This window comes from Rattus norvegicus, chromosome X, assembly GCF_021556685.1.
Source record: "Rattus norvegicus strain SHRSP/BbbUtx chromosome X, alternate assembly SHRSP_T2T, whole genome shotgun sequence".
NCBI classification, from domain to species: Eukaryota; Metazoa; Chordata; class Mammalia; order Rodentia; family Muridae; genus Rattus; species Rattus norvegicus.
This window is the reverse complement of record NC_141554.1, coordinates 108,742,575-108,756,874: the sequence shown is the minus strand read 5'-3', so window position 1 is coordinate 108,756,874 and position 14,300 is coordinate 108,742,575. Positions and strand designations below refer to the sequence as shown.

The window sequence follows — 14,300 nt, the reverse complement described above, 5'->3', positions numbered from 1 at the left end:
ATTATTCACGTTCTTGTTCTTACAATCCTACTCAGTAAAGCACAAGGATAAATCTATTAGAACATTGCAGCACCAGCAGTCAAAATGTAGATTCCAGTGCCAGACATACCCTTCTTAAAGTACCTCAGGTAACCTGCCTCTGTCTCCTGAACATAGCAATAAAATGAAGCACCCCAGCTCTGATCTTGAGAAGAGCAGAGACAAAAAAAAAACAAACAAACAAAAAAAAAAACAAAAAAAAAAACCAAAAAACAAAAAACAAACCACCTTTTAGGAGCATCTGTCAAGAGATATGCACTATGCTAGGCCCTTTACATACCTTCTCTCATCTAAATCAGAGTGGCCCAGCAGAGCATTCTGTGATGGTGAAAATGATCTATATCTAAATTTAGACAACAGTTTAGTAACATTATATAGGCAGAACAACCAACTGCACCGATTTTTTTATCCTAATGAATTTTAACTTAAATAGCCATATATGTTAGCTGGATACTGTATTATACAGGGTGGCTGATAAGAACATGAAATGTTTGTTTCCATGTAATAGGTGGTGACACTAAAGTTTAGAAAATTTAGGAGAACTTGTTTTAAGAAATAATTTAAATTTTAACTTTGAAATCTGAAACACTTCTGTTTTCAAGCACATAGTTATTCTACACAGCACCACAATGTGGTGTGTCATAGTACTTGGTCAGCCTCACTCAAGGTTGAATTCCTTGAATTGGTACTAACAGTGCTCAATGAGCCAAAATCCTGCCACTGGAATGGCTTAGAGGAGGGAGCCTGAAGAGTACATGTCTGGTGTCAGGTTGAAAACTGGTCAAAATAGAACAGAGAAACTTTTCCACATTTCCTCTTGGATCAAAAGCATCAATATCTCACAAATAAAAAAATAAGAAAAATCACTTAAATAGGATGTAAACCAGAGAACTTGAAAGCTCAATACTAGAATCCCAAATGCCATGAATGATCTAGTAATTCAGTAAAAGTATTCATTTATTACTTGTAAATTACATATGAATGAAAATAACTGGTAAGTTATTCTAGTAAGAACTCGCTGTCACCACTATAAAATGATGCAGTCACCTAAGTTATAAGCTATAACTTAGTGTATATAAGCTATATATAAGCTATAAGTTATTAGTGGGACTAGAGTGTATAAAGCAATAGAGTAACTCATAAATGAGTTTTCAAAACTGTGTTTATCATACATAAAACATATGACATGCACCAAAAAATGGTAACTACAGAATAGAAAGAGCACTGAGAGATAAGAAATAAAGAGACTACTCCTGAGCTTTTGTGTGATGCCCTATTACAGAATGGAGAAGAGACAACATATGAAAAGCATCAAGCTATTTTTCCATATTTGATTTGCTTTCCTAATGGTGTTTTTAATGGTTCAGTCAACAGTAGTCAAAGTGGGAAACAATATATAACGTATAGTTTCAGACTCTGAAAGAGGAATACTAATGGTGACACTTAATGTGCAATTTCTTAATCAGCAAAACAAGACAGATACAATGCAGGGTATATCGCAAAATATTTTGCTACACGTTCTATGGCACCCTCTAGTGGTGTCCAAAAACGAGTGTTGAATTGTAGCCCTCCAAAGCAGTGGTTCTCCAATTTTAGAGTGCATTGGATTTACTAGAACAATTTGTAGTGGATGGCCAAGCTCCATCCAGAAAACCTTTGATTTGTGAGACATAAAGCAGGGCCTATGAATCTAATATTCTGATAACTTACCGAGTTTTACTGATGCTTCTGATTTTTGGAGAACCGCTCTAAAAAACCTTTCCCCTTTGCAGCTGAAGACGTGGCTCAGCCATTAAGACCACTTGCTGCTCTACCAGAAGACCCGAGTTAGGTTCCCAGCATCCATGTCAGGTGTCTCAGAACAGCCAGTAATCCCAGCTCCGGAGGATCCAGTGCCTCTGACTTCTGAACACATACACATGTGTAGAAATACCTAATTAAAAACAGTAAAATTAAAATCTTTTAAAAAACCTTCACCCTCGGGTGGATAAATACATATAATTAGTGCCTGAAACCTATTTTTGGCTGATTATAATGTAGTACAATTCTGTTAAGAAAAAGAAATACCTATGGGAAGGAATTTAATACATCTGAAATATAGAAAATATTAAAAAAAAAATCGATGGTCTGACTGGGGAGATGTCCGGGGAGGGGTAAATGTCTGCTGCTCAAACAGGAGGGCCTAAGTTCAGTTCCCCAGCATATATATAAAAGCTGAACACAGGGCACTGATCTATAACCCCAGTGTTTTAAGGGGGGCTGTTGGTAGAGACAGGCAGATCCTGGGAGTTCAGTGACAAGCCAGAATAGCACATAGAGTAACTCCGAGTTTACTCAGACCCTTCTGTAAAAAAATAAGGCGAACAGCAATAGAGGAAAAGACGTAAAGAAAGGTGAACTTTAGCCCCAAAATGCACAGGCCACACAGGTACATAAATTAAAAAAAACCACACACACCTCAGGGCTATGTTATTATGCGCTCTGAAACCTAAGTGAAATGTTTTACTATTTCCTATCTGACTCTAAAAACACAACCGAGTTTTTCGGAATGTAATGAGAATAGTAAAAAGAAATGCCCTTTGTCTTACAAAAACAGCTTAGTCAGGAGGAGGTCCAGGACACCCAAGGCTGTACCTGATAACCAGCCCCCAATGACATCAGTCACTAAGATAACCAGACACAGGACAAGAATCCCATGACGCCCGCTACACAGCGAGTATATAAGCAGGAAGATCGAGCGCATCGGTCTTTTGCTGCACACCTGGAGACACACCTTGAGCTGCCCTGCAGCCAGAGAGTCTCCTCGGGCTCCTGCATCGGAGACTAGGCCTGATCTTCAGGTAAGGGCGTCACAAACGTGAGCTCCCTTGGGAAAACTGTAGTTAAGAACCAAGAGTGTTGTGTGATGACTCTCGCCATGATAAAATAGAATTTTTGGTATACTAAGCTTCTACCTACTTGCTTAGGAGGGCACAGAACCATCACATAAAATTGGGGTGTAAACACCCATACCTGATAAGTTTGAAGAGGAAGATAATCCGCAATGCTGAGGTCTAACTTTACCTCCGAGTTACCTTTACAGACTGACTAGAGGAATTGTTAAGTACTGAAAAGCGGGCAAAAAGCAAAAAGAATATTCTTTCATGGATTTATTTATGCAGAGACAGGGTCTCAATATATAATCTATGCGGCCTTTAATCTAGGGCCCTCCTTCTGCTCAAGTGCTCATACAGCTCACAAAGGGTTTTAGCATCAGAATTTAGGCCCATGTATCAATCCTGAGTAAAATCAAAAGGCAAGGGAGAAAGAAATGCAAGAAGAACAGATGACTTTTTCTCTTTAAGGAAATTAACCAAAATATTCAGATATGTAATTCCTTGCCTAGTATTATTACTTCACAGAACTTGATTTTATTCTTAAGAATTTTATATATATATATATATATATATATATATATATATATATATATATATGAGTCATCCAGAGATTACGGATCCTGTAAGAAGTGGGTGGAGCAAAAAATTAAATCTCACAATCCCTGGGAACCCAGCAGTAAATCCTTTGCTGGGATTTGGTGACATCTAGTGGCAGATTCAAGAGGTATAATGCTCATCCAATGAACTTTCTGGAAAACTGACCGAATGTATATTGGATCGCTACGCTTGGAGATTAGGACAAAAGGTAGGTGAGGCTTAGCATCCACGGGAAATTGGCATAGTCTGTATCACTGGGGAATTTTTTTTTTTTTTGGTTCTTTTTTTTTTTTTTCCGGAGCTGGGGACCGAACCCAGGGCCTTGCGCTTCCTAGGCAAGCGCTCTACCACTGAGCTAAATCCCCAACCCCTGGGGAATTTAATTGTCTTTGTTTTCGTTAGAATTATTTCTACCAATTTAGCAATAAACTTGGTGGGGGGCAAAAGGGAGGTTCTCAGTAATCTTGGTGAGGGGCAAAGGTGAGGCCTTGGAGACAGAGAGGGCGGGGTGTACACTTGGAAACTTAAAAGAAACGCCCTTTTACGTTACTAATATAGTTTTGAATGCTCACCATGGAAGAAGTTTATTTTGTTGGACTAAATTGTGGGAATAATAAGCATCTTTAGGGTCTAAAATTAAATCAGACTGGGTGGGGTGGCCGATGCTTTCAATGCCAGCGCACGGGAGGCCGTGAAGAGACAGGTGGGTCTCTTGTGTTCCAGGCCTGCCAAGCCTACGTAGCTAGAACAGGCCTCATAAATAAAGAAAATAAAATAAAATAAAATAAAAAAGAAAGAGCGAGCAAAGAAAGATAAAAAGGGGGGATTAAATTAAATCAGCAGGCTTTTCTAACAAAAGGCCTTTACCTCTGTACTAGTACTTTCTTGGGTCTTATTTATTAATGCAGTTTGCAAACATCAAAAGGCAGAAATGCACCAAAATGAGGGACCTCACCTACACACACTCTCAGGGCCCCTCCCGCCACCGCGAGAGCTTGCACGCCTGCGCACACCCATCATCCCCGGCGCCACGAGGGCGGCTGTTCGCCCACACCCACACTCCACAGCCACGCGAGCGTGCCCGCGCGCATACACCCCAGTTCTCAAGGCATCCGGGCATCCGCCCGATGGCACTCACCACCCTCACACGCATACACCTCAAAACCTTCATTTTTCCTTTTGGTTTGGTTGGGTTTTTTTTTTTTCTCCCGTTCTGAGGGTTGCGCAACAGGCTCGGGGGCGTGGCGCTGGTTTGACCTCGCTCTTCCCACTCCCGGGAACCTTAGCTCATTTCCGCCTATCCTATTTCCGCAGGCCACGTCGGCACTTCCTTTCCCTGTGGTGCGGGGGCGGGGGAGGGGGAACGGACCCACAAACCCATAATGCCTCCCTGCAGGAGAGAAGGAGAGCGCGAGGGAAAGAAGGTGGGGGAAAAAAAAAAAACCCACGGCCAGGGGAACTCTGGGTCGTGAAAACGGGCCACGTGAACACGCTGCCCTATAGACTTCTGACCCAACGGCTGTAGCGCACTTGGAGGGCGGGCTAAGAACCTAAAAGGGCGACCGTCATTGGTCGGAGCCCGCACTGAAGAAGGACGCTCATTGGTTTGATTTGGGCCCTAACCATGAAGAAGCAGGTTGCTAGCACCCGCCTTTACTGCGGCGGAGTGTCACTGCTGACGTGGGGGCGGTGGTCCAATCATTTGGGTATGGAACATTCTAAAACTTAGACAAGATGGCTAGGATTGGCTGAAGGGCTAAGCCCGCCTCCAGGGTGACGTGTCTGCCTATGGATATCAGTTGCCAGAGAAACCTGGCTTTACTATGGCGGTTGGAGGAGCAGCGGTGGTCACACGTCGGCTGCTGGAAAGAACTGGATTCTCGTTTCAGGTTTCGGGGTGGGGGTGGGGAGGAAGGGTCGATGATTTCCTCTTTCCTTCTTGACTTGTAGATAGGATTAACTAGTGCCTTCACATTCAAGCAAAACTGGATGCGTATTCCTGCTCGCCAACGCCCAACTTGGGCAAGGCTCCTTTCTGTGTCTCGGTTTCCATGTTTGTAAAATGGTGATAATAGTAGCTATCTCGGTCGCGGATTCAGATGTGCCTAGTAAAATAGTGCGTGTAAGGCATTCGACGTGAAGCCTGTCTCCGAAAGACAGGAACAATTGTTACTAAAGATAGATATTTCTGAGGAAGAAAAATTTTAAATGACGCAAATTTGCTTGATATCATATCTTTTTCTGTACATCATCCTCTTTCTTCGAAGAAATTATGACGATAGGCATTTATTAAGCCTTACCAATAAAATAATTTGATAGCCCAGAATTACCTCAGAATGGCTGGGGGTCGGAATTTTCCCACATTAAGTCAAAAAGAGAAAGGTAGGGGGACGCGAACGAAAACGAGCTACTTATGAAGCACATGCGAGGAGTAGGCCTTGTTTGAATCCTAATTCGAGCAAACCAATTGTAAAATTTTCTTTAAGACGCATCGGGAATTTTTAAATGCAGGATTAATATTCTTCAATGAAATCAGTGCCAGATTATTTTTTAGAAGCTTATGGTGACGATGTGGTTGTGTTTTTAGATTGCTCTATTTTGTGGAAATAAATATAAATGCTTAGGGATTAAATAATGTCAAAATGGCTTCAAAATACGTGGATGACTAGGATTTGCTTCAGAATAATTTCAGCGGTAGAGAGAGAGATGGGAGGGGTATAATTGGGACCCTAGATTAATAATTGTTTAAACTGAGGGGTGGGCAGATGGGGTTTCTTGTATTTGTCTTTTTCCCATGGTATATATTTGAAATTTTTCTGAATTCTGAAGTCATTTTTTTCGATAGCTTAAAAAAACGTGTGGGGGGGAGCAGTGGGTGGGGTTACAGATGAAACAAGATGGCCTTCAGTTGGTAATTGTTGGAGCTGGATGATGGATTCGCATCCGCTTGTACTGCTCTTCTTTTACAATTTTTTTATTTCACATTATCCTTAATAGAAATTAGTTATTTTTTTTCTAAAATTGATAAACATGCAATAAAGTACATTTATTTGAAAATAAAACCACAAGAAAATAAAATTTGTACATTATTAGCTTTGATGCTCTTTGTGTGAGATAAAATTGTATTTACTGATGGAAAAGAAAATCACCATCTCATATTTTTTTTGTCCTTTTCCATCTCTTTGTTTGACCTTCTAGGTCATCATCAGAAAAGCTAAGTTTGCTATACAGTAAGGATCAGGAGATCTGACCCTGGTTGCAGAACCATTCCTGGTTGCAGAATACAGGGTAAGTGCCTTCCTTCTGGCCTCGTTTCACAAACCAGCTACATCACATAACATTTTTAGATGTGTAGGAATATTTTGAAGATTAATAAGCTGCCATCTGAGAAAGTATGCTATATTCTGAAAGGGGAAGAATAAACAATATAGGCATGTGTAATCCTAGTCTCTTCATTAAAAATTAGTGCTATGTGAAGGCTTCACAGATTCAAATATTACATTATTTTTCTTGAGAACAAATATGGACTTGATGGATTTGATTACTGGCTCTGCCACTTTCTGTGTAATCATGAGCAAAAAAAACTTCCTTTGTTCCAAAATGTCCTCATAAAAGTATTTAAGTATTTTCTATAGTAATACTTAATTTGGCTTTAATACTCATGAAACATTTTATGTATGTATGTAAGCACATTTTTGTAAAGTAATGAATATAATTTTCTTGGAATTATTTTTTTAATTAATATTGTTGGTTTCTTTCATTTTTCCAGAAGCAGCCATTAACTACTAGAACTGAATTCTGAAATTAAGACTTCTGGCTTTTCCAATCAACCTAAAAAAGGTTTAAGGATATTTACTTCCAAGGGAATTTCCAAGAACTATAATTTTAGCTACCATATCCAGCATGCTAAGCATTTTTTATGTAATTTTCCTCTTTTGTTCAGAGTGAAAACAGTATGTTGAGTTGAGAATGGGTCTCAGTTGGTACAGTGCTTCCCTAGCGGACATGAAGGTCCCGGTTTGATCCCAGCACTGCCCAAAGCAGGCATGGTGGCACGTGGCTACAATCTATGGATTTAGGGGATAGAGGCAGAGGATTCAGAAACTCGAGGTCTTCCTCAGTTATATAGGAAGCTTGAATATAGCCTTGGACATGAAATCCTTTTTTCAAAAAAAAAATTGAGTATTTTTAGACTTGGGGAATGTTCCATTATCCAAATGAGAAAGTTGATATATACTTGATTTTAGCCAGAGACTTAAGAGATGAAAACATGATGTAATTAATGTGGCCCCCATCACCTTTAACTAAAAGGTTTACACCAACAAATTGTTGGAATCATTAAATACACGTGTTTATGCCACATACTCACAAATGTACATTTGGAGTCTGGATTCCTGAAGCTATGAAAGGAAGGGGTGTGTCTCAGTCTCTTCATAGCTACATTTTAAAAGGAATTCTATAATGGCCTTAATTTCTCTCCTTTGGAAGGCAGTGTTTGAGCAGAAGGCAGTTTCCTGATAGAGAAGCATAGTAGATCCATAGAACTGGCAAAGCAAGGGCCAGAGAGATCTGAAATGGGAAAGCCTCAAAAAGGAGAAGGTCCTTGCCTTGGACCTTTGGGACTCTGAGTAGTATGCCTGTAAAGCGCACAGTGTACTGTGGTACTGAAGTAAAAAATGAAAGTATGTAAAATCCATGAATGACCACATCACAAAGTCATGAATCAGATGTGTGGCTCAAGTTTGTTTTTTCTCTTTTCCCCTTGTTCTCTCTGCAGTCGGTCGACAGTTTTCATCATTTTCTCTTCTAGATGACCTAATTAAAACCTTGCCTAAAATGTGTACAGATTTTTATGTTTAATGATTTTCTTTGTATAAACTATGGTGTCAATATACAACTAGCTATGTTTATTTAACAAATGGTCTTTGAATGTCTTTGTTCCTTCATAGATCTCTAACTTTTGTGATATTTCTTTCACAGTGACATTCCTTTAGCTAAGATAATCCATATTATGAGTATATCATATTTCATCAAATCACCAGTATTTTCCCACTAAAATAATGCTATGTTGCCCACCTTTTATATGCATTGACAAGTTTTCTAGAGCAACATTAATATCTTTAAATCATATAATGGAACCATTATGATATTGTTGCAAGAACAACCAGAATCATCAGAAGGGCCCAGAAATGGGTGTGGTGGCTCATGCCTATAATTCCAGTGGTAGGAAAGCAGGAGGGTTAAGGTCAATTCCAGGCCAAACTGGGCTCAGAAAGAGAGCAATTTAAAAAGAACATAAATTTCTAAGGCATATATATTTATAAAATAGCATTTCTCATTGAGAAAAGGATAAACTCATTAGTATTGAACATTGATAAAAGATTGCTATAAATTTGGGGGAAACTAAAACCATACTAAAAGATAGTATAGGAATTCATTTCTATAGCATTTGTTTAGCGTTTTTCCTGAGTAAAACGAAGCCAAGGGTTACAAAGAAGCCTGCCAGCTTTGTAACACTGAAGTGTTTAAGTGTACCCAGTCCATAAGACACTAAGAGCGCACACTTCAAGTCTTACAACAACAGAAAAAAAACCATGGTGTTTGTTATGGATCAGTGTGAAACAGGAAGCACCCTAATAGAAAAGGAAATAAAAATACCCATGGAAGAACAAAAGATCTAACCAGTGATTGTATAAAAAGTGGTTTGAAATCATACATATTCAAATAAAGATGCCCCACTACAAGTTAGATTAGCAAGTGAGTTGGGGTTTTTTGGTTTTTGTTTTTTGGTTTTTGTTTGTTTTTTTTGTGGTGAAAGGGGTGTTTGAAGATTGAGGTATAGTTGAATTAGTAAAATGCTTGCTTATCTTTAGTGTGGTTGAAGATGGAAGAATGAACTTAACATGGTTTTGGCTAGGAATACATATTAAAACAGTTCTGAGATAAATTGGGCTACATCACAAAAGCTTCTATGTAGGCAACTACCTTTAATTCCTCTTGGAATATATCCTTCAGAGATAACTTACCTAGTGGTCTTAATATAGTTATGCATTGATGTCTAGTATTGGTTCTTTTTGTAATAATGACATTTGGAACACTGTCTACAACAGTGGAGCTGGGAGCATTAAAAACCTTTAACATCAGACACTAAAGAGCCCTCCAAGGGAAAGCATTGGTCAAAAATAATTTGAAGAGATCCTAGAAAATGATAAATTTACCAAGAGCCAACTCAAAAGGACAAAGGCATATACAAATGGGGGGGTAGATTTCTGTTAACACAGGTGCAAATTGGACAACAATAAGTGTCTTTTAAAGCTATTGAAGGTTGGCAATGTAACTCAGTGGTAGAGCAGAAAAGAATGAAGGTTAGCTTGCTGATGCTTACCAAAGGGTGTGCTGTGGTGTGATTGCTCATTTTAAGTTAGAGTTTTTGAAGGGTAAGCAATTTAGCACCAGGGTAAAAGCCTTAAATGTGTTTATACCTTGCTCCGCTAAATAAATCAGCCAGGAGTGAAACAAATGTCATGGCCTAAAAGGTGTATTTCATAACCTTAACATAACTATGGGAACATAGTTTTCTTTCAATGATTTTTTTTTAAAGTGAGAGCTAAGATTTAATAATACGTGCTTACCTCACAAACCTAAAAAATGATACTTTTCTGGATTATTCTTGAGCTAACTTTAGAGATTGATTAGAAAAATTTTCTACTAGTCTCTGTGCTTCTGCAGAAGATCCAAGGTTATAACACAAGCCCTGTGGTAGGACTTTTATTGTATTTAAGTGAGGGAGAGGAAGTCTGGAGTAGAGTAGGTATGCTAACTGAACTGAACAATGTTTAGTAGTGGGGGATTGGAAGGAAGGACCCACAAAGTGGATTCAAAATTTTAGGACCACACTATGTGCTAATAAGTTCCTTGGTAAGGAAGTACTGATGACCAAGGCAAATGCTCTACTACTGGCTTACATCCCCAGACCTCAGCAGCCTCCAAAACACCTGCTTATTTTAGTAGGTGTTGATCTCTTAAGAAAAATGGGTTATGGTCCTCCAGAGCACTGTAAACAGAAACCCACTCCCCATTCACACATGGATTTTGTTTTTTGAGGTGGTCCTTGGTAAATTAAAGCTGGAATGCCATCCTTTACTCGGGGAAGGGGGTACCCTGAATATGTAACAGACTCATGTTTTACACATTTGCACACTCATTTAAGACAAATGGAATCACACTGTTAATAAGAGCTGTGCTACTAACCCATTTACCTAAGGACATTAAACAGTTTTCAGTGTCAGTATGTAGATAGGCCTCTGCTTAAGTCACTTGGGTATTCTGTAGTGTGCATGTGTAATTTGTATCACCCTTTCCCTGCTGAAGCTGTAAATGTCTGCAGTTCCTCATTGCTCGTGCTACTTTAGTGAACCGCCCTCATTCACATGTAGAAATGGTCATGTGCGGTACTATGCTAGCTGTTCAGTAACATGACATTCTTATAGTAGCCTATAGCAACTAGGAATAGTTTCTTGTGCTTGAATATACATGTCTTCAGTTCCATTTTGCAGATCACACACTATTTTCCTTCCTATATGTAAGGCACATTTGTAACTTTTTCTTACATGATTTTGTAAAAGTTCATCTTCATTGCATATCCCTACTTTCCTTTCTAGGTTGTATTCCCACTTCATCTTTCCAGACCATCCTAGGAGATCTGTAAGATTCCATCTGGGAGATTACTAGGAATCCTTGGAAGGGAGAGAAGGAACATTGTGTAAGTCAAGGGGTTGTCGAATGAGTCAGCCATCGAAGCAGGAGGCTTGTTTTTTAATTCATTTTCACTGAATATTGTTTCTCTTGAAACTCAACCTCTTTATCTTCCAAAGTCACATATCTTCTTACTCTCCGATGGAGGGCTCACCATTTAATCTGTGGTCTCTTGCTAACTCCTCAAATACTTTTTTGTTCTTTACATTTTCTGGAATTCTATGTCTGAAATTCTGCCTGTTTTTTCTTCAGTGAAGAGGTTCACTGGTTCATAGTGTGTGCTATAAGCTACACGATAAGAAATCTCCATTTCTTTACTCTGAGTTTGAACATTCTCTCTTTGAGTGCACACTGAAGATAATAAAAAGTCCAAAACTAATCACCTTTCTCCTCTAAGCAGTTTATATAAATACCATCTCATTTGATGGTGATGGTCATCCATCCTTAAAGCCTGAAAGTTGTCAGTAACTCCTTTCTCAGTTTCTCATCTCTTCTAAAGTTACTAAAAGAGATCTTTTATGCATGTAACTATCAGTGGACTAATCTTGTTTTCTGACAGTGTCAGACAAATCCTTAAAAAAAAATCTGTGCTTTACTAAAACTACCCAGGCTCAGTCGTGCAGAGCCCATTTTGACTCTAACCTTTGATCATTGCATTCCTCTGTGTGAATTCTGTGCCATCGAACTACTCAAGGCCTACCTAGACCTGTATACACAAACCTTTTCTGTTAATTCACCTCCAACTTCCTTATTCCTTTCAAATTCTTATTCTTGTTCCAAAGTCTTGCATTTCAACTCTGCTTCCTTCTATCTCTAAAATTTCTCTAAAATTAAATCCCTATCTTTTAAATAGCATCAAGAGATATATTTGTGGGCGTGTTTATTGAATTATTAGGTGAGGCAAGAGTTGTGGGCATTAGGATAGAATTTTGAGATAGAAAACAGAAAAGCATTTATAAATGGTCCTCTGAAATAGGACCTGAAATCTATATTCCAACAGACTTTAGCATATGTTGTGGTCTGATGGGTCATAAAATCACCATAGTAAACAACCAAATACAATACTTTATGTATTACAGTGGTTGGAATAAAAACAGGGTTGAATGAGTTCCAGAAAGCAGGCTTCTCAAACTCGTGGACAACAATCTGCTGAAGAAGACAACTTTAAGAAACCCACTCGCAGCAATATGCAGAGAAGTAAGATGAGAGGAGCTGCCTCAGGAAAGAAGTCAGCTGGTTCGCAGCCGAAGAATCTTGATCCAGCCCTCCCAGGAAGATGGGGAGGTCGCTCTGCTGAGAACCCCCCTTCTGGTTCTGTGCGGAAGACAAGGAAGAACAAGCAGAAGACTCCTGGCAACGGAGACGGTGGCAGTACCAGTGAAGTCCCCCAGCCTCCTCGGAAGAAAAGGGCACGGGCTGACCCCACTGTGGAGAGCGAGGAAGCATTCAAGAGTAGGATGGAGGTGAAGGTGAAGATCCCTGAAGAATTAAAACCATGGCTGGTGGAAGATTGGGACTTGGTTACTAGGCAGAAGCAGCTGTTCCAGCTCCCTGCTAAGAAGAATGTAGATGCCATTCTTGAGGAGTATGCCAATTGCAAGAAGTCACAGGGAAATGTTGATAATAAGGAGTATGCCGTTAATGAGGTTGTGGGAGGGATAAAAGAGTATTTCAATGTGATGCTGGGCACTCAGCTGCTGTACAAGTTTGAGAGGCCTCAGTATGCTGAGATTCTGCTGGCTCACCCTGATGCGCCAATGTCGCAGATCTATGGGGCGCCACACCTGCTGAGATTATTTGTGAGAATTGGGGCAATGTTGGCCTATACGCCCCTTGATGAGAAAAGCCTGGCACTGTTGCTGGGCTATCTGCATGATTTCCTTAAGTATCTGGCAAAGAATTCTGCCTCTCTGTTTACTGCCAGTGATTACAAAGTGGCTTCTGCTGACTATCATCGCAAAGCCCTGTGAAGGTCTACTGACCGCTCACTATTGTCTGGTATCTGTAAACACTTCTGTTTAGTCCCTCTCATTGTATAATTGATGTTCTTTAAAACTGTCGATGTAAAACAGGGCTTATGTTTCAGTTTGTTTCCTGTTCTGTTGTAGACAGAAAATAAAAGGAGTGCCCAGCTCCTTTCCTCATTTCAAAGTTGCTACCAGTGTATGCAGTAATTAGACAAAGAAGAAGTTCAGTAGACCATTTTATTGCCTAGTTGACAACATTGCTTGAATGCTGGTGGTTCTATCCCTTTGACACTACACAGTTTTCTAATATGTGTTAATGCTACGTGATGAGATGCCCTGGTTCCTAGTGCCAAAGGTTCAACTTACTGTATATACCTGGAAACCCACGCATTTGTGCTTCTTTTTTTTTTTTTTATGGTGCTTGACGTCTGTAAACAGCCCATCCTCTGCAAGTCCATCTTTGTTGTTCCTTAGGCATTCATTCTATCTTTGCTCAAATTGTTGAAGGATGGTGATTTGTTTCCTGGTTTTTGTATTTGAGTCTAATGCACGTTCTAACATGATAGAGGCAATGCATTATTGTGTAGCCACAGTTTTCTGAAAAGTTGATATTTTAGGAATTGTATTTCAGATCTTAAATAAAACTTGTTTCTAAATTTCAAAGCAAAGAAAAAAAAAGTGTGGTGTTCTTTTTATGTTCCTGAGACTGGCAAATACAAGGTCATGAGATATTTGGGTGGCACAGAAGAAAACTGGCTCTCAAGGGGAAATTCCTTTCTTGGCCTGGAGAGATGGCTCAGCCTGTTCTTCTTTTTCAGAGAACCCAAGTTTGTTTCCCAGTAGCTCACAAGCACCCAACTCCAGCTAGGGGATCTGGTGTCATCTGGCCATCTCAGGTAATTCTGTGGACATGTATATGCCTCCACACATACACATAGTTAAAAGTAAAAGGCTTTTTAAAAATTCTTGCTGTAGCAAGTCATTTCCCCTGTTCTGTGTGGCTTCTCTGAGCAGATTAATAGTGACACTCGTAACAGCCTGGTTTGTTCCTGATGTTCAGGATAAG

The 14,300-nt window shown here is 39.6% G+C and overlaps 1 protein-coding gene and 1 long non-coding RNA gene across 8 annotated transcripts in view; one reads left to right on the top strand and one right to left on the bottom strand.

Moving 5' to 3' along the window:
* LOC102555540 (uncharacterized) overlaps positions 1-4,807 on the bottom strand; it is a 50,042-nt gene extending 45,235 nt beyond the window's left edge. The window contains exons 1-2 of the long non-coding RNA XR_015646666.1: positions 4,651-4,807; positions 1,750-1,972 (exon numbers count right to left, since the gene is read on the bottom strand). This is a non-coding gene — a long non-coding RNA (uncharacterized LOC102555540). The remainder of the gene's footprint in view (positions 1-1,749; positions 1,973-4,650) is intronic.
* On the top strand, positions 2,810-13,785 carry Morf4l2 (mortality factor 4 like 2). 7 transcript variants are annotated; one of them, NM_001007714.2, is made up of 4 exons: positions 2,810-2,879; positions 6,711-6,800; positions 11,174-11,274; positions 12,347-13,785. In NM_001007714.2, the coding sequence occupies exon 4, from the start codon at positions 12,371-12,373 to the stop codon at positions 13,235-13,237; it is 867 nt and encodes a 288-aa protein (NP_001007715.1). In that variant the 5' UTR covers positions 2,810-2,879; positions 6,711-6,800; positions 11,174-11,274; positions 12,347-12,370; the 3' UTR covers positions 13,238-13,785. The 7 variants fall into 7 exon arrangements, with proteins under 7 accessions (NP_001007715.1, NP_001421069.1, NP_001421070.1 ...); NM_001434140.1 differs by lacking the exon at positions 2,810-2,879 and adding an exon at positions 3,603-3,720; NM_001434142.1 differs by lacking the exon at positions 2,810-2,879 and adding an exon at positions 5,126-5,218.
* Positions 13,786-14,300: the final 515 nt, after the last annotated feature.

Bases quoted from the DNA above. Each gene is read 5' to 3' on its own strand.
- Morf4l2 (NM_001007714.2), top strand. From the start codon at position 12,371: ATGAGTTCCAGAAAGCAGGCTTCTCAAACTCGTGGACAACAATCTGCT.